Here is a 23,654-nt window from a genome sequence, read left to right on the forward strand (position 1 = left end):
AAATATTTATGCCCAGATATCTGATGTTGCCAGTAGGAAAAGAATAATGCGAGTTTTGGGCTGCGGGCTTCCACGAGTTTTCTGTTAAAGGTAATATAATTGATTTTGACCAGTTGATGGAGTAGTCTGAAAGACGCGAGAAGGTTGTGATGAGGTTAAATACTTCCTTTACTGAAGTTTTGGGTTCTTGTAGATAAAGTAAAATGTCATCTGCGTATAGGTTAATTTTATGTTCAGACTCCAGAGCACAGATACCTTTGATATCGGTGTTCTGACGTACAGCTGTTGCTAATGGTTCGATAAAGATCGCAAACAATAAGGGAGAGAGTGGGCATCCCTGTCTCGTTCCCCTTTGCAGACTGAAGCTTTGTGAAGTGATCCCATTAGTGGTGACTGTAGCCTTGGGTGAGTTGTACAGAGCTGATACCCACTGGATAAATGATTCTCCGAAGCCAAATTTGTGGAGCACAGCAAAGAGAAAGGACCAATTAACTTTGTCAAAGGCTTTTTCTGCGTCTAGTGACATAACAATAGCTTCTTTGTTGTGGCGTTGCGTCAAAGAGATTAGATTTAGAAGTCTTCTGATGTTGTTGGTGGAGTGTCGGCCATTTATAAATCCTGTTTGATCGCTGTGAATTATTGATGGGATGATTTTCTCCAGCCTAGAGGCGAGAGCTTTTGAGATAATTTTGATGTCGGTGTTGATTAGTGACAGAGGTCGATAGCTAGAGGGAAGCGTAGGATCTTTGTCTGGTTTCAATAATAATTTAATTGCAGCTGTATTCATGTGCGGACTGATATAACCATTATTTTTAATCTCTGTCACTGTCCTGAAGAAAAGGGGTGCTAACATTGACCAAAAATGTTTAAGAAATTCAGCAGGGAAACCATCAGGACCAGGTGCCTTGCCTGCTGGCATACTGTCTAATGCACACTGTAATTCTTTCATAGTCAATGGAGCATCTAATATGTCTCTGTAATTTGACGTTAGTTCGGGCATGTTTAGATTGTTGAGAAAATTATGAATACCTTCTATGTTTGGGTTAACTGCTGCTGAGTATAAACTCTGGTAATAATTATAGAAGGTCTGGTTGATTTCCTGAGGTGACTGAGTATACTTTCCTGAGGGATCCTGAATTGCTGTTATGAAGGATTTTTCTTTATTGCGCTGGAGTTGGTTCGCCAGAAATTTTCCAGATTTATTATTGTGTTCAAAATCATTATATCTTAGTTGTTGTAATAAAAACTCTGTTTTCTTGGATAGGATATTATCGAGGTTTAGTTTTGCATTTTGTAGTTCGAACCATAATTGATCACTTGGGTTTATTGCATAATTCTCTGTAAGTTGTTTAATTTTTTCTTCAATTTCTTTCTCTGTTTGTAGATCTTTTTTTTTCTTGTATGAGGAGTATGATATTATTTTACCTCTGATTACGGCCTTTCCAGTTTCCCAAAGCAAAGATGGAGATAAGTCATTAGAGTCATTGTTTTTTAGAAAGTCTGCCCACTCACTCCTTATTACTCGATCAAATTCTGGATCTTTGAGTAGAGAGATGTTGAGGCGCCAAGTCTGAGGAGGTTTAGGGATGGAATCTGTTTGCAGGCTGAGTGATATTGGTGCATGGTCGCTGATAATGATTGGGTGGATTTTAGTAGTAACTTTATGTGCGATAGAGTTATTTAAGAGGAAAAAGTCAATTCTTGAAAATGTTTTGTGCACCGGAGAGAAAAACGTATAGTCCCTCTTTGTAGGGTTTTTGAGTCTCCAGACGTCGTCTAGTCCGAAATCTTTCATATAGTCATGTATGACTTTAACTGATTGTGACTGTTTAACGTGTATTGGACTCTTTACTGTTAAAACCTGTTAAAGCAGCAGACAGAAGACCAGGACACGGTGTGCACGTTATTTAACAAGAAGTTCACCAAACCGTGTGATAACAGAATGCCAAAGTGTTGCAGTATAACATTAATATATTGATATAGTATTGACAAGTTTAGATCACATTGTAGCTACACTGTCTTATTTAAATACACAAACATCAAAATTTTACCAAAACAGCCCAGCAGTATTTAACGTATTGAATTTGAAATGCAGCAATTTAGCAAAATTCACAGGACATTCATGTTCAAACCAGCAGCAGAATTTGTTGTGTCATACTACTCTAAACTGACATGTCATTGAGAAAAGACAGCAATTCCTTTCGGTAAAACACATGTACTGGGGCTCTCAAATAGCTCAGCTGGCCAAGCGGATGATCTATAAACAGGAACGTAAACCCGACACAGTGGCCTGGGTTCAACTCCAGTTCACAGCTTTTTTGCTTTAGGTTTTCTTAGGTTTTGTACTGAGAGAAAGAGGAAGTAGGATGATACACATGTTGTACAGCTATTCACAGGCCCTTTTCAACACTGTCAATATCATAAATCTCAGACACTATGTAGAACAGCATGAATACAGTCATCTTTTCTCTTATGGTGCTTTATTCTACAGTGGATGTGTTTACCACACATCTTCCAGCAATGCCCTCAATAGGGAGAAATGATGATGGACATTGTCTGTTCCCTTCAAGTTCCAAATGTCTACTGACTTTCCATAAAAATGCCTGTCTTGATGGGGATGAAGCCAGAAAACTCCTTCAATTACATGTTTAAATGTAGTACTCTTTGATATGACATTAATAGCTATGAACTGCTTCATAATGTCTGGTCGTGGTTCTGTCAGAGGGTCAAGGGTGGATTCCTTAAAACACATCACCTAGCAAATACATATGCTGGCCTTTCTGCTCTAGATCCGTCATTCAAATATGTTACAAGTTTGCATGAAATGGCAAAATGGTCAACAGTAGTTACACAATTTTCAGAGTACATCTGATGATACATTGTCAACATTGCATGTACACTACCAAGTCAAACGTTTGAACATACCTTCTCATTCAGTGTTTTTTTTTAAAATTTGTATTATTTTATACATGGTAGATTAACACTGAATATTAACACTTTTTTGTTTACATCATAATTCAGTATGTATTCTTTTATAGTTTTGATGTCTTCAGTATTAATCGACAATGTGGAAAATAATTGAATAAAAATCAATGAATGAGAAGGCGTGTCCAAAGTTTTGACTGGTAGTGTACATCAAGCTCATCCAAGATAATAATGCTGGAATGGAGACAGTGGCACCACTGTAAGGGACGAGGCCTTTTCTTCTTTTGATAAAAGAAGTTTATCTTGTAGGCATAGAGAAAATCGGCATGTTAATTTAACTCAGAAACACTGCATCACTGACGTCATCGCATTAGAGTTGCTCGTCCAATCACATGCGAAGTCACGCGAGAACCGCGGGATACACGAACGGACAAAGAAGTTGTCTTTGTTACGTGAGTTTCTACAATGGCTGCCCGGTTTGACTCACCACAAACTCCTCGGCTGGGACAGCTTGGACATTCCCGACTGGTTCCAGTCAGTCCCACGACAGACACTGAGACGAAACTGTTGAGTGTTATCAGCAAGCTGTCTGGCCAGATAGCACCGCTGGAGCAGAAGCTGAAACAGAAGCTTGACCGGTGTCCAGAGGCTGCAGAGGTTGCAGGAGAGGATGGCAACCACACTGTAAAAAGCAATATTTGAGGGTTGTAAATACTATTAATGTAAATTGTTTAAAACTTACCTTATTGTTTTAGTAAGCAATGAAAAATACATTATAATGGGTAATTCTACCAACAATACCCATTAATTTTAGCTACACTACCCATTTCTTACAAGTAAGAAGTGCAACCTTAAAAATATCACAGTATTTACCCAAAACGCTTGGGCATCTCACTGCCACCTGTGTATGCGTCAGGACCAGGCCCTGCGCAGGTGCCTAAGCAGGACTTTGGCGCAATGCCTGCAAGCTGCTGTCATCTATGCTACCGATTTGAATGTAAGTAAAGATTCTTATGTAACACATTGTTGTGCATCGTATTAATAATGCAAATGCAAATTGACTTGTTTAATGGTAACATGTTTCACGAGCGTTGTAGTCGGCGTATTTCTGTGCGTGCATGCTGAAATGTATAGTTCATGGACATTGCCATGGGTCATCTTGGCTGTTTTAATGGCCGATAATGGCGCAAAAATCACTGGAAGTTATAACATAATCATTGTTAATCTGTGCGGTAATAAGACAGGAAACTGAGGCTGCGGTGATGCGCAGCTGCTCACAGCCGCAGAGGAAAAAAATTAATTTTGCCTACACGGGGGAGCAGGCATCGCTTCGCAGCACGTAACGTTAGTTTGTTAAAATACTGAAATCTAACGAGAACACAAGCTAGCTAACAAATTCAAAGACTGACTGCTCAGCTCCTGTGCTGTACAGTAAAAAGTGCTTTTCTGTCCATGGAGTCTGGTGGCTATGAGACTGCACATACAATGACTTCAGTTCCCCTTAAAAATGTGGTCTTACTATAAAGTAAAGCAGCAAACGTGTATTTAATATAGCTTATACTTAAACCAATGTTGATTTTTTGAAGCAGTACTTTGTTCGTGTGTGTTTTGCTGCTGCCAGCACCTGCAGTGGTCCTCAGGACCTGACCGCCAATGTTAGAGTATCTGTGGGAGCTGTCGGTCAAAGGGATCTGACACGCCCCCATATCTCAGAGGGTCTGAACAGTAAAATGAACAGTTTTTTTGAAAATAGGTATTTTACCACCCAAATCCGTGTTTCCAGATGCTTTAAACTATCAGTGCAGTTTAAGCCGCTGAAATTATCTGCCTATAAGCAGAAAATGCCAGAAAAAGTAGAACAAATATATTATTTTGATTATGATAACGCTGTGTTTTTAAAATGATTTAAAGCCTGCTTTTCTCTACCAAACCAAGTGAATGGAATTGATTATTCTTTCATATTCATATTCATATCCCAAATGGTATAATATATATATATATACTGGATGCAAAAGTCAGATAATGGTTGCGTTCGGCACTTTATATTTTCCAAATTTTTTGGTTTTTGTAATTTGATTCTTTCGTAGGGTAATATGGTATTTTATTTGCAGTAATTTTAATTTCATAATGTTAACCCTCTCTATTTTCTCCTATCTTCAGGTTTTCTTCTGCTTGTGTTTTGACCTGAAGATTCACCTAACCAGTTTCCACAGCCAGTTACCAGATCCAGATCTGCCATTAACTATTGCAGGTAGCTGCAGTAACCAGAAGTATATCCCCTCACCCAGGGAATATTATGTGAGTGCTATCTTAATGCAGATGATTTGGCAGTGCAAAATATGTAACTTCACAACATTAAAACGATTGGACCTATTAAAACACAATAGATTACAACATGGGCATTTTGGTCAGTCAGTCCATACTGTCTCCATTCTGAATGCCCTTGCACATTTAGGACATGGGGTGCATTACAGACACATTTGTCCAGGTATCACCCACAGACAGCCAAGCCAGGCCAGCTCCTTTCCTTCACATGCCTACTGTGTAATTCATGCTGTTTCAACACTGAAAGACAATATTTTGAGCACCTTGGTGGCCATCTCAAAAAGTTTGAAACTGTGCCTTGTGTTTTTCAAGGTTGTAATTATAAGACAAATATATATACAACATTCCACAGTCATAAGAGCAGGAAACATAATCCACATTCACTGGAAGATTTTAAGACCTCTGTGCTTAAATGTCATGGTGACCAGAGCCAAACGAATGAAGAAAGTGACTTTGTTGAAACTGAAAACTATTCTGAGTCTGTCCTTCAGGAGGACAAAGACTTGAGCGAAACTATTATCAAGAGACTGGGGTTGCTCCTCCTAACGTTGGAATGCATTTTCAACGTGTCTAATACATGCATAGATGAACTAGTAAAGGAGCTTTATTTTCTGACAGCATCTGCATCTGGCCCCGTTATTAAAGAGATTATACTGAGCACTTTGAGGAAACATAGCTGTACTTTTGAGGATTCATTGATTTCTGAACTGGTTAAAGATCTTTGCCAACTAAATCCTTTATGTGCTGCTTTAGGGGTGGATGGACCTTTAAGCACTCAATACAGGAGAGAGCACTTTGTAAAGGAGCATCTTTCATTGATTGAGTCAGTTGAGTACATACTTGATGGTAGCAAGAAAAAAAACATTCCACTATGTACCAATTCTCCCATTAGTGTCTCAACTTGTGAACAACAGACACATTCAAGACACAGTGTTTCAGAATAGAAGGCCATGTGATGTTTCTTCTGGATACAGATCGTTGCATGATGGATCTTTTCTAAGAGAAAACAGCTTTTTGTGTGGAGATGAACTTAAGCTTCCACTCATACTTTATATAGATGACTTCGAAATATGCAATCCTTTGGGAACATCCCACAAGAAGCATAAAGTCACCGCCATGTACTGGGTGTTTGCAGACATCCCTGCTACCTTGCGATCTACTCTAACTTCCATTTACCTAGCTCTTCTTTGTAAGGTAGATGATGTCAGCCAATATGGATAGCAAAAAGTGTTGGAGCCCCTCCTAAGAGATTTGAAATCCTTAGAGGATAGGCCACTAATAAGGAACGTGAGCTGGGATTAGACCGTCGTGAGACAGGTTAGTTTTACCCTACTGATGATGTGTTGTTGCAATGCAGGTTCCTGAGCTCTCCCTTCAGCTGTCGCTGAAGGGAAAGCTCAGGAACCTGCATGACAACTTCAAAGACATCCCACTCACTGACAAGGAACTCTGAACTCAAATCAAAACCAACAAAGACAATTGTTTCACAATTCCGGACTAAACTCATTTTATATATATCCATTTCATAGAACAAGTGAACTTTCCACCAACTTCATGGTCAACCTATATCTTGTCTTTAATCCTCTGTTTTATTTGTTTTGGTACCAACGTCATAATTTTAACATGTCTGCCAGTCACATGATCATGTTTGATATCATTTTAATCAGCTATCTGTCAGTAATGCACCTAAATACATCCTGTTCACCAAATTTCAATATTTTTGGAGTTACAGACACCACAAAATTTACCTGAAAATGTAACTCTGTGAGGGATATCTGGACATCAGCCCTCCCTGACGGAGGATGTACCAGACCCCTGCTGAGTTCATGATATGAGAAGGGCCTCTTTAAAAGACCACATCTGAAAGCACCATTTCGAGTCCTCTTTTACCACCTACAGTCCTCTTTTACCACCTAGAGTAATGCACCTTCAGAGTCCTCCTGGAAGAGTCCTACATTCGAAGAAGGAGCTCTCCTTTACCATCGAGTTCTCCCGACTCTGAGACTCCACTCTGTCCACCGCTGTTCTGACCCACATCAACAAAGGCCGGCCGGACCATCCACTGAGGCAGCATCATCATCATCTCATCATCATCATCGCGGCACACAAATACCTTTCAGTCACTGGAACTTGGTGCAACTTTCTCAAATGCTCTTTTCAAAGATAAAATTCACAGGCGATCAAAATTAGCCTACTACCAAATTGACGGCTGCTTTCAGATGTGGTCTATTTTCCCCTTTCCCTCAGAACACCATATTTAAAGCATAATATTAATCCCAGTGTTAAGTTAAAATATTGTGTTCTCTTCCTTCCTTTTCCCATCATTCACATTTAACCCTCTTATTTGTTTTGTGTTGTTGTTTGTCTTAATGTGTGTTACTGTTGTTGTTATTGTTTAGTTTAATAAATGTACATAAATATAAGTTCAGTGCCTCAATTGTTTTGTTGTTCACATTTTGATCCCTAACTTGTATAGATTCCAGCTACCTCAATTTTACACATAAACTGTCAAGCTAAATAATTCTCCTTACAATTCCTGAAGCTCTCCTTGACAGCGCAACAAGAAATGTTTCATATGCTGCATTATTATATTGGTCTAATCTAAATACTTCGCTGGTTGAAGAACGTGCTGCAGCTCGCATGGGGACAGGGAATTACATTTCAGGGGAAACGAATCTACTTTGACCATGATTACTCCCCAGACTTGCAGAAGAGGAGGGGACAGGTGCACCACGTGATCAAACAGCTGAAGGTAAAGGGGATTAGTGCCAAGTGTCCCTATCCAGCGCGGGTACAGATGACTACAGATTCAGGAGAGAAGGTGTTTGAAACTTTGGTAGATGCAATCCCCACCCTAAAGGAGCTGGGAGTTAATGTCCAAATTGACGAGAGGGAGAGACTACAGAGGGAGCTGATGAGAGACAGATGGCAAGTGCAGGGAAATGGCCGCAACCAGGGAAAAAAACAAACCATGACGTCAATATCCAGCACGGACATAAAAACACTCATGAACGAAGATGATGTGTAAACCAGACAGGTACAGACTCATTTAAAGTTTGCAGTATACTGGAGATGAGAAATGGCTACTAAGCTGCTAAATATACATTATTTTAAGAAATATATTGAGTTGTTGGTAAATCTAAATGTTCTGATTTTATTTTTATTGTATAATAAGGGGGTTTAGTGAGAGGAGGTCAGGACATACATGGATAACACATAGCCTGTTATAAGGCAAAGGCTTACCTCCAAGGTGTTGACACTTTTTTGGTTAGCTCTATTTGCACTTGGTTGAATCCTCCCAGAGAGTGACAGCTGCACCTCTCTGCCCCTAAAACACCGGGAGCAGGCTGCAATGGTTATTTTCTTCAGACAGCCTGCTGGAGAATTGGAAGTTTTATGTTCTCCCTTACAAATGAATAGGAAACTGTTCAGGTTTGTTTTGTTAGGCATTGTATATTCCTTGACAAATATTCTAAGTTCACTCACTATGAAGGGTCGATTTATATTTTGTGTAATTTTAGGACAAACAATGCCCAATATACCAAAAGGGACATCATGACAAGCGTGAACTGTATTAGTTATAATATAAATGGACTCAATAACCCAATTAAGAGAAAAAAAACTTCTTGGTCAATTAAAGAAAATGCAAGTTTCCATAGCATTTATTCAAGAAACCCATTTATCAGTAACTGAACACAGGAAACTGAAAAGGGAATGGGTGGATCAGGTGTATAGTGCTTCTTGTCGAAAGGGAAGGAAGAGAGGAGTGGCCACACTATTTAACAAATGTGTTTATTTTACTCAAGAAAAGGAAATTTCAGATGACCAGGGCAGATATGTCATGGTTATGGGGTCAATTACGGGAATAGATTTAACTTTTCTAAATATATATGCACCAAATGAGGATTGTCCAAGTTTCTTCAATGATATAGCCTCTCTTCTGGCTGGTAATGCTAAAGGAACTATTCTTTTGGGTGGAGACTTTAACTGTGTACTTAATTTCGAAAATAGATAAACTTACCCCAGACAGTGGACCCATTACTAAAAAATCTAGATCACTGATTGCGATGATTAAAGAATTTGGACTTACAGATGCATGGCGTCACCATCACCCCAGACGAAGGGACTTTACTTTTAGGTCTGGGGTCCATGGTAGTTATTCTCAGATAGATTTCTTTTGTACATCCAAGCAAGATATTGGCAAGGTGGAATCTTTAATGTTGAACCAGCGACCATATCAGATCATGGACCCGTAACCCTTCAATTTAATCTTGGGACTAATAAGACTTTTAAATATTGGCGACTTAATGTATCCATGTGGTCTGATCTTCTCATAAGGGAGTCAAGAACTTAAGATCTATTTTGAGGCAAATAATAATGGGAGTGTTTCGGCATCAGTTTTATGGGATGCAGCAAGGGCTGTAATTAGAGGAAAAATTATTTCAATGTCAACTGCCCTTAAGAAATGGTGTCTTGAAAAACAGCTTAATCTTGAAAAGGAGATAAAAAAATATTAGAAAGAAAACAAACAGTTTAGAGATGAGAAGGACCTAAAGGCTCTGCAAAATTGTAAACAAAAACTAAATGAACTCTTTATACATACAAAGCAGAAAGGGCACTTAGATTTACCAGTCGAACTTACTATGAGATGGGAAACAGGGCAAGCAAGCTGCTGGCATTCCAGCTTTGCAAAGCACAATCAAGTCAGATAGTCCCAAAGATTAAGCATCCAATTACAAATTCGATGTTTATGCAAACACAAGAAATTACCAATGCCTTTGCCGCATATTATAAAGACCTCCATAAAAAACAAGAATTGGAAAACAAGCAAGAAAAGACTAAAACATTTTTGAATAATCTTCAACTTTCCAAACTAACAACTAATGAAGCAGAGGAATTAACCTCTCCGATTACTGAGAAGGAGATTTCGGAAGCTATTCGGTTGGTTAAAAAATAATAAATCACCGGGTACAGATGGGTTTCCAGGTGAATTTTGTAAGTGCTTCACTGACCAGTTAACCCCGGTACTATGTGAGGTTTACAACCATGCCTTATTCAATAATGAACCACCATGAAGTTGGTCGGAGGCTATTGTCTCAGTAATACACAAACAGGGCAAAGACCCCACTTGATGTAGTTCTTATAGACCTATAAGTCCCACTGTGCAATGACTTGAAAATACTGACATCTATACTTACAGAACCATTATTGCAACACTTATTAATCCAGATCAGACAGGATTTATTCCTGGACGCCAGGGTACAAACAACATTAGAAGAACTTTAAATCTACAATCATTGGCTGGATCCAGAAAAGAACCATCAATGCTTCTCACCCTAGATGCGGAGAAGGCATTCGATAGAGTTGACTGGCTGTATCTGAAATTAACACTGAAATATATGGGATTTAACAATACATTTATTAATTGGATAAAAACTTTACAAAAAAAAAAACAAATCTAGAGTCAGGGTCAGTGGTCACTGTTCACAGTTTTTGAGCTACAGAGAGGAACACGTCAAGAGGATGTTCTATCTTCTTTATTTGCAATTCGTATACAGCCACTAGCAGAGATGATTAGATCAAATTCAGGAATACAAGGAATAGATGACCAAAAGGGTACTATGCACAAAATTGCGTTATTTGCAGATTTTACTTTACATAACAAACCCTGAAAACTCAATCCCAGTCATAATGAACAGTCTATAAAAATATGGAGAGTTGTCAGGCTACAAGATAAATGAGACCAAATCAGAAGCTATGATGATAGTGGGAAGTTGGTCATCTCATTTGAACAGTATAGCACCCTTCCACTGGGCTAGTGAAGGATTTAGATACTTCGGAACCATTCTAACCCCTATGACCAATCAGTTATATCAGGCTAATTATGGGAAGTTAATTTCACAAGTCAAATCAAACATTGCAGATGGGAAATTTTTACCTCTCTCTCTCTTGGGATGAATAGAGTCAGTTCAAATGAATGTTCTACCAAGATTTCTCTTTCTTTTTCAATTTCTACCCATACAAGTACCTGCAACTACCTTTAAGATGTTAGATAAGCTTCTATCAAATTTTATTTGGCAGAAGAAAAGACCCAGAGTTAGGCTCTAAAAACACTCCTTTTACCAAAACTCAAAGGTGGTCTGGGCATGCCAAATCTTAAAAACTATTACTGGGCAGCCCAACTACGGATGTTAATTAATTGGATTAATAAGGACTTGGACACAGGATGGGTAGAGATTGAACAAAATTTAATCCATGAGACCCCTCCCCGATCAATAATATTTTGGGGGAAAGCACACTGGAAAAAAATTAAGATTCGAAACATCTGGGTACAATATACATTGAATGTGGGGGAAAATGTAAGGAAAGGATGAGAAGACCGAGTTCAATATCAAGGGCTATGCCTATACATGGTAATATGGATTTTTGCCTATCTCTGTGTGATGGGGGCTTTAGAAGATGGGCTGACTTAGGCCTGATTACAATTAACCAATTAATGGAAGGTGATAAGTTGAAATCATTTGCACAGCTACAGCAAAGATTTGGGGTGCCTGAGAAGGACCTGTTTCGTTACTTTCACATAAGGCATTATCTAATGACTCAGTGAGTGGGAAGCAATAAAAGGACCACCAACAGGTATCAAACAGTATTTCATTGACATGATTGAAAAAAAAATCGACTGCAAAAAAGTATATATCAAGTATTTATAAAATTTTGCAGTTGGAGGAGGCAAGAGATACTTCATATATTAAGGAAAAATGGGAGTTGGAAGCTAATGTCATAATTAATGATGAAGAATGGGAGGAAAGTAACTTAACAAATCATAAGATCAGAAACAGTCCTATGTGGAGGGAGTTCGATTGGAAAGTTAAGGTCAGGTACTTTAGTACCCCTAAAGTAGTCTCTGAGCTCATTGAAGGAACCTCACCACTATGTTGGAGAGGACGTGGAATGGTTTGGTGATCATACACATATTTTTTCGGACTGTCCGAAATTACAGAAATTTTGGGAGAGTATTAAAAATGAGATCACAGTTATTCTAAATGTTTTTTTTTTACCTTTGAACCCATTGTACTATGTTTTGGGATGTATAACCGACAGGTCTACTCTATGGAGACAATTTGTATATTTAAAGGGTGTTATTGTTAACTTCAAGAAAATGATAACTGTTTCTTTAATGGGCTGGGAGACTGAGACAGATATGCATAATGGAAGAACTAACTGCACAACTGCAAATGAAAAAAACATTTTTGTACGAAAATGGACACCTGTAACTCAGTATCTGGCTGAATCGAACATCATAAAGATGATAGTTGTCCCATCCATCCATCATCTATACACCGCTTAATCCTCACTAGGGTCGCGGGGGGGCTGGAGCCTATCCCAGCTGACTCGGGCGAAGGCAGGGGACACCCTGGACAGGTCGCCAGTCTGTCGCAGGGCCACATACAAAGACAAACAAGCACTCTCACATTCACACCTATGGGCAATTTAGAGTAATCAATTAACCTCAGCATATTTTTGGACTGTGGGAGGAAGCCGGAGTACCCGGAGAAAACCCACGCATGCACAGGGAGAACATGCAAACTCCATGCAGAAAGATCCCGGGAAAGCCGGGACGCGAACCAGGGATCTTCTTGCTGCAAGGCGAAAGTGCTAACCACTACGCCACTGTGCAGCCCCGATAGTTGTCCCTTTACAGTCATTATTATTTTATTTATTTATGTGTTTATCTTGAATTTATTTGTTTATATGTATGTGTGCATGTGTATGTGTATATATATACATGAAGGTGTGTGTGTGCGTATGTGTATATAAAGACCCTTTCCAAAAAAATAGAATATCATGGAAAAGTTTATTTATTTCCATAATTCCATTCAAAAAGTTAAACTTTAATAGATTATAGATTCAGGGCCCATAATTTAAATGATTCCAAGTATTTATTTGTTTATTTTTACATAATTTGGGCTTCCAGCTCATAAAACCCATGAAAACAGAAATTCAAAAAATTAGAATACTGTGAAGAAATCACTATTTACTTCTCAGTTTTTGCAGAAAAAAAGAAAGAAATTAGGATCCCATCCAATCAAAATATAGTACTTTCAAAATGATATGTCAATCTTCAGTACTTGGTTGGGAATCCCTTTGCCTTAATCACTGCCTCGATCCACCATGGCATTGAGTCAATCAGCCTGTGGCATTGCCTGGGACTTATGGAAGCCCAGATTTCCTTGATGCTTGCTGTCATCGCTTCTTTGTTTTTGGGTCTGGTGCCCCTCATTTTCCTCTTGATAATACCCCATAGATTCTCACACTGCATGAAAAGCCAGATTATCGACCCTATGAATTACTGAAAACCTACCAAGTTCCCTGCAGTTATTGGCAGTTCACAGGTTATGAACTCCTAGTTGGCGGGTGAGGTGAATTACCTTAAATGAATCATGTTTGTGGAGTTGGGGGGTGGGTGTGTGCGGCAAGGGGGGGAGTGAGACTTCACACCTGGGGCATGGAAGAGGTGTGAAAACTAATTAGCATCTAGCCTGCCTGTCTAGCATGACTCAGGACACCGATTGGATGAAACAAGTCATGGCAACAGAAAAAAACTGTCATGATTGGTTGAAAGATCTGTTGCTATTGGTCAACTCCTGGGCCATGAAACCCGAGGAACCCGGCAGTTATAGCCCATCTCCCAGATGTGTCTGAATGTGGTGGTTTTTGAAGCTGTGACTCCCGCCTCATTCCACTCTTTCTGGATCTCTGCCAGATTCTTTAATCTTCTCTGTTTGATAATAAGCTGAAGTCCATGGTCATCTCTTTTGCTGGTGCATCTTCTCCTGCCACCTTTTGCCCTTCCACTAGACTTTCCATTGATATGCTTGGACACAGCACTCTGTGAACAGCTAGCCTCCTTAGCTATGAATTTTTGTGGCTTACCCATCCTATGGAGGGTATCAATGATGGTCTTTTGGCCAGTTGTCAAGTCTGCAGTCCTCCCCATATTGAACTGAACTGAGACAATTGAACCAAACTGAAGCACTTTAATGACACCTGTGGAAACCTGTGCAGGTGCTCTGAGTTTAGTAGATGATTAGTGTGTGACACTCAGTTTAAAACATCCATACCCTGCAAAATTTGGGCTGATTTCTTCACAGTATTCTAATTTTTTCAATTCCTGTTTTTGTGGGTTTTATAACCTGGAAGCCCAAATTATGTAAAAATAAACAAATACTTGAAATCGTTTGAATTGTGGGCCCTGAATCTGTAATTTATGAAAGTTTAACTTTTTGAATGGAATTATGGAAATAAATAAACTTTTCCATCATATTCTAATTTTTTGGAAAGGGTCTGTATATGCATAGGTGTATTGGTGTGTTTTGTTTTGTTTTTTTGTTTTTGTTTTTTTCACCTAGAGTGTTATCTCTTACGTTCTCTATGCCCTTCTGAAGAACTGTAATTGTTGAGGAGCTTTGCTGTCAAGGAGTGTTCTAGATTGTATGTGATCAATGTACTATCTTGATACTAAATAAAATTAGTTCAAAAGAAAAAAGAGCTGCCCAGTGTGCTCGGATGCAGTCCATCGTGACAATAAAATCCAGGGCGGTTCCAGAACAGGTTAAAATTGTCAATAAAATTCAGGTTGTGAGCTGTGCAAGTGTGCCAGAGCCAGGTGCTCAAGCTGAGGAGTCTAGAGAAGCGCTCGGCACCGCGAGACAGCGTCGGTATGGGCCTGCTAATGAACGCCGACTTACCACAGCTTTTCAGAAGGCTGAAGAGGTCCATAAAATCCTTTTTCGTCAGCTTGTACTGCCACCGGGCCGTGTCGTTTGTGCCAACATGAATTATCACATGGCATACTGATGATGGGATGGACTGAAGCAACTCAGGAATTTTGTCCAGGATAACGGCAACGGTGGCACCAGGAAAACACCGTGTGGTGGTGTTGAAGAGACAGATATCTCTGATAATGCTGTCGTCAATGATGAGTGTTGTGGGACTAAAGAGAGGACGAGGTGACAGGTGGGGCAAGCCAGCAACGCCGCCATCAGGAGCTGGGGAGCGCTTCGCTGGCACCTTTGGATGACAGGCAGGGAGAGGAGCCAGCCCCGGTGCCAGAGCTGGAGCCGGAGCTGGGCATGTGTCCATCCGCCATAGCGCCAAGGCGGGCCGCTCAGCGGGAGGAGAGGCGGTGGTCTTGTGCCGACAGTAGTGCTTGATCTGGCAGAGGGGAGCTCTGTGGGCTCCGGGTGGTGATGACCACTATGGCAGGGAGCTGCCTCATCTCTGGGACGAGGATCCAGGATCATTCCAGGGCAGTGGAGGCTCCCAGAACGCCTCCGCACAACCTCCTCTAGAAGTCTCTGGCGTGAAGCAGAGGTCGGGGCCCAGGATGACAGCTGCTGATCTGGGACCGTAACCGGCGGGGACGCTGATCCAGTGAAGTGCACAGCCGTCTCGGTGTCCAGCAGCGGAGGGGGATCCACCGGGCCCATGTATGCCGGGCTGTTGGAGCAGAGAGCCCCAGACACACCGTTGGCCACTGGTGGGGAGAAAACCAATGGAGCTGAGCTCAGGCCTTCACCACCAGCTGGCTTTTCTTCAATCTGCAACAGAGTCAAGAAGCGATTTGAGAAGGAGACTGGAGGCGAAACAGCTCTGACTGGGGTCTTCTGCCTGCCCCGGATCACTACCTCTATCCATGATAACTGGCGGTTGGGTGTCGAGAAGGATGATGACCGTGGACAGGAGGGATCCCAGGGTGCCGTGTCCTGGAAGGCCACAGAGAGAGAGGCAATCCACATGGACTGCTCGTGGGCCACCTCCATAGACCTGGCCAGCAGAGCGTCTTTGTCCCTCAGTTCATCGGAAAGCCAGCAAATATCTTCCAGCAGGTCAGCAATCTTATTATTACCCATCCTAAGTTGTGGGTCTTCCCCAGGGTACATGGAGGTAGCCATGTAGTACTGAGCTACGGATTGTAGCAGCGTGCTGCTTTGTCACTTTCCAAGACAGTTCAGATCGCAGACGTACTAAAGCTTGTGCTGAACACTCACCACAGGCAAATCATTATTTCCAAGGAGAATTTTTATTGTGTAAGATCACTTATCTTGTGATAGAAAAAAGCAGATCTGCTGTGGTCAGAGTGCCGGCTGTCCAGTGTGGTAACACTGGCATCCGAATTAGTTATTGCACATGTTGGCATTCAAATCTGACACTGCTTTCATTTATATATTGTGCAGTGTTCCTGCTAATGTATTCATCTGCAGCAAAATAAGAATTAAGATAGCATGTCAACAACCTCAGTGTCCTGTAAATGGAGTTTTTAAAACTTTGTTTACACAGGAACCCTTAAATACGATAGCTTTATGCTTCAAGACAGCCTTCTTTTGTAGATTAGTCATTGTGAACTAAAACTATGAGACTTTTCGTTTTGCATCAAGCAGAAAAAAGTTGTAACATGATGTGGTCGAGGTAATCTGCCTTACTTATTATTGAATTTTGCTGCAATGTGCATTGCAAATACTGTAGCAATAAAGGCCTGTTTTAATTATCTCTGTTGTGTTTTCATAAAAAATGGTGGACCGGTCCATCCTTAGTATACAGCAGTTAGTCAGACATGCAAATGAGAGCAATAGTGAATTTTAAACACTTTGTTGATGCAATGGAGAACACAACAAGGCTCCACATAAAATAAATTCCTACACAATTGATCTGGAATTTAAAAGATTCAGTGTACATAAAACAACATGTACTTTTAGTCTGGTGACAGGCCGTTTCTTCTCAAGGTGCACCTTTGGTGTCGTAGTTAATGTCTATTTCAAGTTTTTATGTACACGAACTTGTACTGTGCCACATATTTCCAGGCAACATTCTTAATCTTAAGTACTGATGTTTTAACCTAAGAGTTTCATGCCTCAAAGTTTCTCTATAAAAATAAATGAGACATGTACTTCTGGAACAAAAGATATCTGAAACAGAAGAATCTCAATAATAGAGTATACTGCAAACATCTGATATGCTACCTTGTGTCACTTTTCGTTTTTTACATTATCATTCATGTCACAGTCAATTTTGAATGAGCTATTGGAACATTCTGTTCCACAAGTTAACTCACCTCATAACAGGTCCATAGCTGTCCACCCCAGAAGATTACACACACATCATTGTAAATGGGTTTGTGTCTGTCCCGTGACAGACATGTTTAACACAGTTTGAAATATAGAGAAAACCCCTATTATCCTATTTCCACCTACACCTGAGAAGATCCTTTTAACCTCAGTGTGCTAAAACTGATAGGGATGCACGATATGGAAAATTTTAACCGATACCGATAACCGATAATTAACTACTTCTCATGGCCGATACCGATAAGTTCATATTTTTATATTCAATATAATCTCAAAATAATCTGCAGTTTGTGTACCAAGGAGAATAAAAACATTTAAGATGCAGTGATGAAAAAAAAATAATATTTTAGTAGCTCTGGCCCTACTATAACAGCAAACAACAGTACAGGCTCTTCAAATGTTCATTTAGTTTTTGTGAAACTATCAAACAGCTGAAATGAATAACACAGTGTATTTTCTCAATCAAAAATAAATCTAAATAAAATCTCCTGTGATTGTTTACACAGGCTGTTACACTTTTCAAAACTAAATCCTTATGCTTGTGGTCAGTTGCTGTAAATGAAAATGAACTCAGTGTATCAAATGTATTGACATCAAATCACAACTAAAGCAAAAACTGTATCCCTCAAGCAAAGGGTTTCACAGAACGGTGACTTGTTTATCTGCAAATAACAAAATTTACCTTCTAGCATTTCATACATAACAAAATAATACAACCTTTAGTTCCTGAAGATGAGGTAGTTTTTGAGTCAAATATTTTTCAACTATGAAATAAATTAAATGCTTTGACATATGTCAACCTCAACTCCAAAAACACAAAAAAATGAAAATAAAGTGCATCTCTCAACAACAGGGATTTGCAGACTTACTGCTGTTTTAGCTGCATAGGACAGAGTAGAGATTTCTCTGAAATGTTAGTTGAAAATAAAAATTTTAAAAAATGTAAAATTTTCAATTTCAACTTCTTAACATCTTTTCACCTTTCACTTTGTCCAATGTCCTTTTATTTGTCTTTTCTATTTATGTGAGGGCATCAGTGGAAGATTTTTCTTGATAAAGAGTAGCATCTCTGCCTCCTCACACCCAATTCTGTTTCTTTTTTCATCAATAACATTTGCGGCAGCAGATAACAAGTGTTCACTGTCTATACTTGTGCAAGGGGCTGACAGGTATTTCTGTGCAAGTGAGGCAAGGCTTGGGAACCAGGATTTGTTGCTTCTCCAGTATTCCATGGGGTTCTCAGATCTGGGAATCGGGGGCTTTGACAGATATTCTTTTATCTAAAGAAGATAAAGAACACAAACATTAAATATGATTAATAATACAATTAATATTACTATGTTTGGTCTGTTTTACAAGACACGTTCAAAGCTTTATTTAAACAATAAATTGATTACCTGCCCTTCTGCTTGGCTTTGTGTCAGCTCTTTTGTGACATTGTAGTTTTCTTGAAGGATTTCTTCATACATTGCCAGCAAGAAAGCGTTGTCGTCATCTGCCTTGGATTTATTTTTGGCTCATCCACATTTTCTGCTGATGAACCGCTCACCTTGGCACGCAGAATTTCCGTTGCTTGGTTAAAATAGCAGTCCTTGTATCTGGGGTCCAAGATTGTAGCAAGATAGAACAGGGGCTCTGTACAGATGTGACTGAATAGCTGCTCTATGGCTTGCAGTAGGGTGCTCTTTGAAGTTTTGAGTCCATGATCTGTTACAACAGTCTTGTTTAACAGATGTTTTAGGGCTTCAATAGAGGGGATCACATCAGCTGCTGTGGCTGTAGCTGAGCTGATGTCTTTTGTCAGCTGTTCACATGGGTCAAGAATAGTTAGCAAGTTTTCAATTAAAGTCCATTGATATGTGCTTAGAAAAGCAGGTAACCCGAAATCTACTGCATAAGCTGCAAGGGCTCACCTCTGCTCTGACAAACTTTTCAGCATGTAGAACGTGCTGTTCCATCTGGTGGGCATGTCTTGTTGAAGCCTCATGTCTTTTGAGCCTAGTTGTGTTTTTAAATCTTTCAGACAGGAGGTGGCAAGTTGAGAGTGCTTGAAGAGGCCAACCATTTTCCTGCTGACTGAAACACAGTCTGTGACGCTTCTCTGGCTCAGCACAGCCTCGTTTACACCGAGCTGTAAAGTGTGTGCCATTGCAGCCTAAGCTTGCAAGCCCACATTCCTCCATAGCCTTGGTCTTATTGCGTGCATTATCCCTGAGCACCAACATGCACTTTGTCTTTTGTTATATTCCACTTTTCGAGCATGATTTCAAAAGCTTGACATATTGTCGCTGTGTGCGACCCAGAGCACTCCTGTGCGTGTAGCAAGGCTTTTTGCACGTGAAAATCTTCATCTAACCACTGAGCCATTAAGCTAAGCATACTGAGCGGACTCATGTCAGATGTCCATATATCCGTGGTGAAACAGGTTTAGTCCGTTCTTGTCAATCATATTATGAATGTGTGTGGCGACCAAATCATACAAGGCAGGTAGGGACACATCTGAGAAGAAGCGGCGGCTTGGGATGGTGTAATGCAGCTCCAAATGCGCAATTAGCTTGCGAAAACCCGGATACTCTACGAGTGATAAAGGCTGGTCATCAAGCCCTATGAATTCTATGAGTCTGTCATTTATAGCTTTAGCCTTTTCGCTGTCTCCGGGGAATTTTTTACAGTTTTCAAATGCCTGCTGAATCGGGACAACCACGCTCCATGTTGTTTTCGCCTTGGTGACAGTAGCTGCTGCGGCTGCTTCGTATTCTTTTAACATAGCTTCGCCGCAATGACGACTTTTCAGATGAGAGACAAGATTTGTTGTGTTAAAACCTGTAGCATTCTTCCCTTCTCTCAGAATCCTTGATGAACATGCTTTACAAACAGTGATGCTCTTGTCTTCTGCTGCCACTGAGAAGAACATCCATACCGGTGAGGACATGTTAGCTCCTGTATCTGCTCAGGTCAGTCACTATGCATGCTTCGCGCGCAGCATACAGTCTATGGCGCGCAGCAGATGACGCCAGGAGCGCGACCGACCTGTTTAAAGGTGCACCATGCCAATAAGCAATTTTACAATTTATCGGATTAAATCAATTTATTGGATCGATAAAAAATGACGTCATTTCGCCCCATATCGGGCCGATAATTTATCAGACCGATAATTATCGTGCACCCCTAAAAACTGATGCACTAAAAAATGACATCCAGTCATCTAAAAAGACATTAAAATATTTCTATTCATACGTAAATTCAATCTGTTGACCACCAGCAAGAACTTCTTCTTTCTCGACTTAATACTTTTTGAAGATTTTTGTATCTTTATTAGCTGGGCGCTAAAAACTGGCAACAGCAAAGCCATCCTCCACCTGACTGCACTTGTAATTTTGGCTGAGGAAGGAACAAGAGTTTGTTTACCAGGACTTTAGCTCTGAGTCAGGGAGAGAAAGAAAGATCTAAATCCTGCAGAGAGACATCTGTATCCCTCCTCACACATTGGCTGCCTGCTCCAGCCTGACATTATCACTGTGCAGCAGTCCTCTGCAAGCGTTACACCACTACCACTGCTATTACACAGGCTTACCGCTCTGATTGTGTGTATGTGTGTGTGAGTTTTAGGGTATTAAGGGTTATCATAGCAGCTGCCACTTATCTAGAGGAAGACATAAACAAGGCTGAGAGCAGAGATGAGTCAGGTGCCAGCAGCCAAAACCAAAGCTGATCATAGACTGAGGGGCGTGAGTAGAATGGATCAGCATGACATCACACTCGCGCACACACACACACACACACACACACACACACACACACACACACACACACACACACACACACACACACACACACACACACACACACACACACACACACACACACACACACACACACACACACACATAAAGACTCCTGACTGGGACTCTGCAGACTGGGGAAACATCTTTATCAGACTTATAGCAACATGTGGAAACAATGATATGGCTTAAAACATCCTGGATGAATGAGGACAGTTCTTTTTCTTCCAACTATGAATGGTACTACATTAAAGGCTTCTGCTGCTCATTTCCATGCTATCTATATATCACTGCTGACCATTTTCTAAAGTACACCACTTTTTTGATTGATGAGTGTTTTTTTCCTGCCTTGCAAGCAGCCATTAGTTTCCAAACTGTCAAGATTCAATTGAACATCAGCTTGCAGACTTGAAAGTTGCAGCAGATGGATAAGTCATCACTGTGAACATTAAGTTGCCTTTAGGTTGTATCAGCTAATTATTTTTAACATTTTAGGCTGAACTGTAGAGGAGATGTGGAAATATGTTACATCTGAGAGAACTGTCTGGATCATTGATCTTAAGGTATCTTAATGCATGTATGGCTTAAATTAATAGTTTGATTGGTAAGTGTCAAGTTCTTTTGCCTACTGTTTTTATAGCGTAATTGCTTATGGTGTATTAAAATAGTGTCTAAAAATATGTTTTTCTATTAGAAACACAGGTAGCTAAATTGTTGCAGAAATTAGCCTCATACGGCAGAACCAAAAACAGATACATATGTAGCAAAAGTGTAGGCTGCAACACACCTAATGGTAGAAACTACACTTTATGATTAAAATTGCACTCATTACTTTAGGGGCACCATTCTCAGCTTGTCTGAGGAAATTGTCAATTTCGACTAAGTCTCAAAGAGACTGATGAAAAATAAATTGATCAGTGTCATTATGAAAGTTGCGCTGGGGGGGCGCTGGGGCTGGGGTGCAGCTTATAGGGGGGCTCCAAGCCAAACAGGTTGGGAACCACTGCTCTACACCACCGTCAGCAGACAGCTCACCCCAACGGTGTTTTTATCATCCTTGGTGACTTCAACCATGTAAACATTAAGACTGTCTTGCCTAAACTTTACCAGTATGTGAACTTTGACACAAAGGGAAGTAGCATGCTGGATTTAGTATACACAAACACACAGAAGGCATGCAGGGCAATCCCACAATCCCAGTTAGGCAGTTGAGACCACACATCCTTGTTGCTCCTCTCTGCGTACACACCACTTCAAAAACAGTCCAGGTCAGTACAGAGAACCATCAGAATCTGGCCAGCAGATTGTGCCTGCAGTCCTGCAGAGCTTCAGTAGCTCTGCAGGACTGCTTGGAGTGCACAGACTGGGCCATTTTCAGGGAGGCAGCCACCTATGACCAACACGTGTGTGTAGGGGAATACACAGACACTGTGACAGGGTACATAGAGAAGTGTATTGAGGACGTCACAATCACCAAAACCCTATCTACACGCACTAACCACAAACCATGGATGTCAGCTGAGGTCCATGCATGTCTGAGAGCAAGGGACACAGCCTTTCATTCTGGAGATAGAACAGCTCTCAGAGCAGCTCAGGCAGAGCTCTCCAAGGCCATCAGGAGAGCCAAGCAACAGTATGCATAGAAGGTACAAACTCACGTCTGTGATACAAGAGACAACAGGTGCATGTTGCAAAGGATCCAGGCCCTGACAGACTATAAAATCTCCCCAGTGGCCATAGATAGTGACACCAGACTTCCCGACAGACTGAACCACTTCTTTGCATGGTTCGAGGCTAGCAACCACATATCTGCCCAGAAGACCCGTCCTCCTCCAGGTGAACAGGCCTTCACATGGACCCAGCTGATGTTAGGACGTCCTCCAGAGTCAATGCAGGGAAAGCTACAGGCCCAGACAACATACCAGGGCATGTGTTCAGAGACTGTGCTGATCATCTGGTAAAAGTCTTCACATCCATTTTTAACATCTCTCTAGACCAGACAGTGGTCCCTACCAGCCTCAAAAGAACCACTTTCATCCCCATGCCCAAGGAGTTGGCTGTCACATGCCTAAATGACTACAGCCCAATAGCACTGACCTCCATTGTGATGAAGTGCTTTGAGCGTTTAGTTAAGAAGCACAGCAAGTCTGTCCTTCCTACTTCCCTTGAACCTCTGCAGTTTGCCTACCACCCCAACCGCTCCACTGACAACACCATATCCTTTAGTCTACACTCTGTCCTCTCACACCTGGATGCCCCAAATGCATATGCCAGAATGCTGTTCACAGACTTTAGTTCAGCATTTAATTTAATAATCCCACAGCAGCTGGTAAATAAACTCTCCATGTCAGGACTTAACACCTCCCTCTACAACTGGATCCTGGATTTCCTGTCTCAGAGACCGCAGTGTGTATGTGTGAGCAGCAGAACGTCAAGCACCATCACACTGAGCACTGGCACCCCTCAGGGAGGTGTGCTCAGCCCCCTTCTGTTCACA

General features: G+C 40.8%; 1 protein-coding gene across 5 annotated transcripts in view; it reads right to left on the reverse strand.

Annotated features, from left to right (window-relative positions):
* Positions 1–23,654, reverse strand: part of tmtc1 (transmembrane O-mannosyltransferase targeting cadherins 1) — a 277,652-nt gene that overhangs the window by 181,759 nt on the left and 72,239 nt on the right. For 3 of the 5 annotated variants that reach the window (XM_055006521.1, XM_055006522.1, XM_055006520.1), the window contains exon 5: positions 3,413–3,607. The exons of the other annotated variants lie outside the window; for them this stretch is intronic. In XM_055006521.1, the coding sequence (XP_054862496.1) occupies positions 3,413–3,607 (195 nt within the window). The remainder of the gene's footprint in view (positions 1–3,412; positions 3,608–23,654) is intronic. 5 annotated transcript variants of the gene reach the window in all.

This window comes from Amphiprion ocellaris, chromosome 21 (genome assembly GCF_022539595.1).
Source record: "Amphiprion ocellaris isolate individual 3 ecotype Okinawa chromosome 21, ASM2253959v1, whole genome shotgun sequence".
Lineage (NCBI taxonomy): Eukaryota > Metazoa > Chordata > Actinopteri > Pomacentridae > Amphiprion > Amphiprion ocellaris.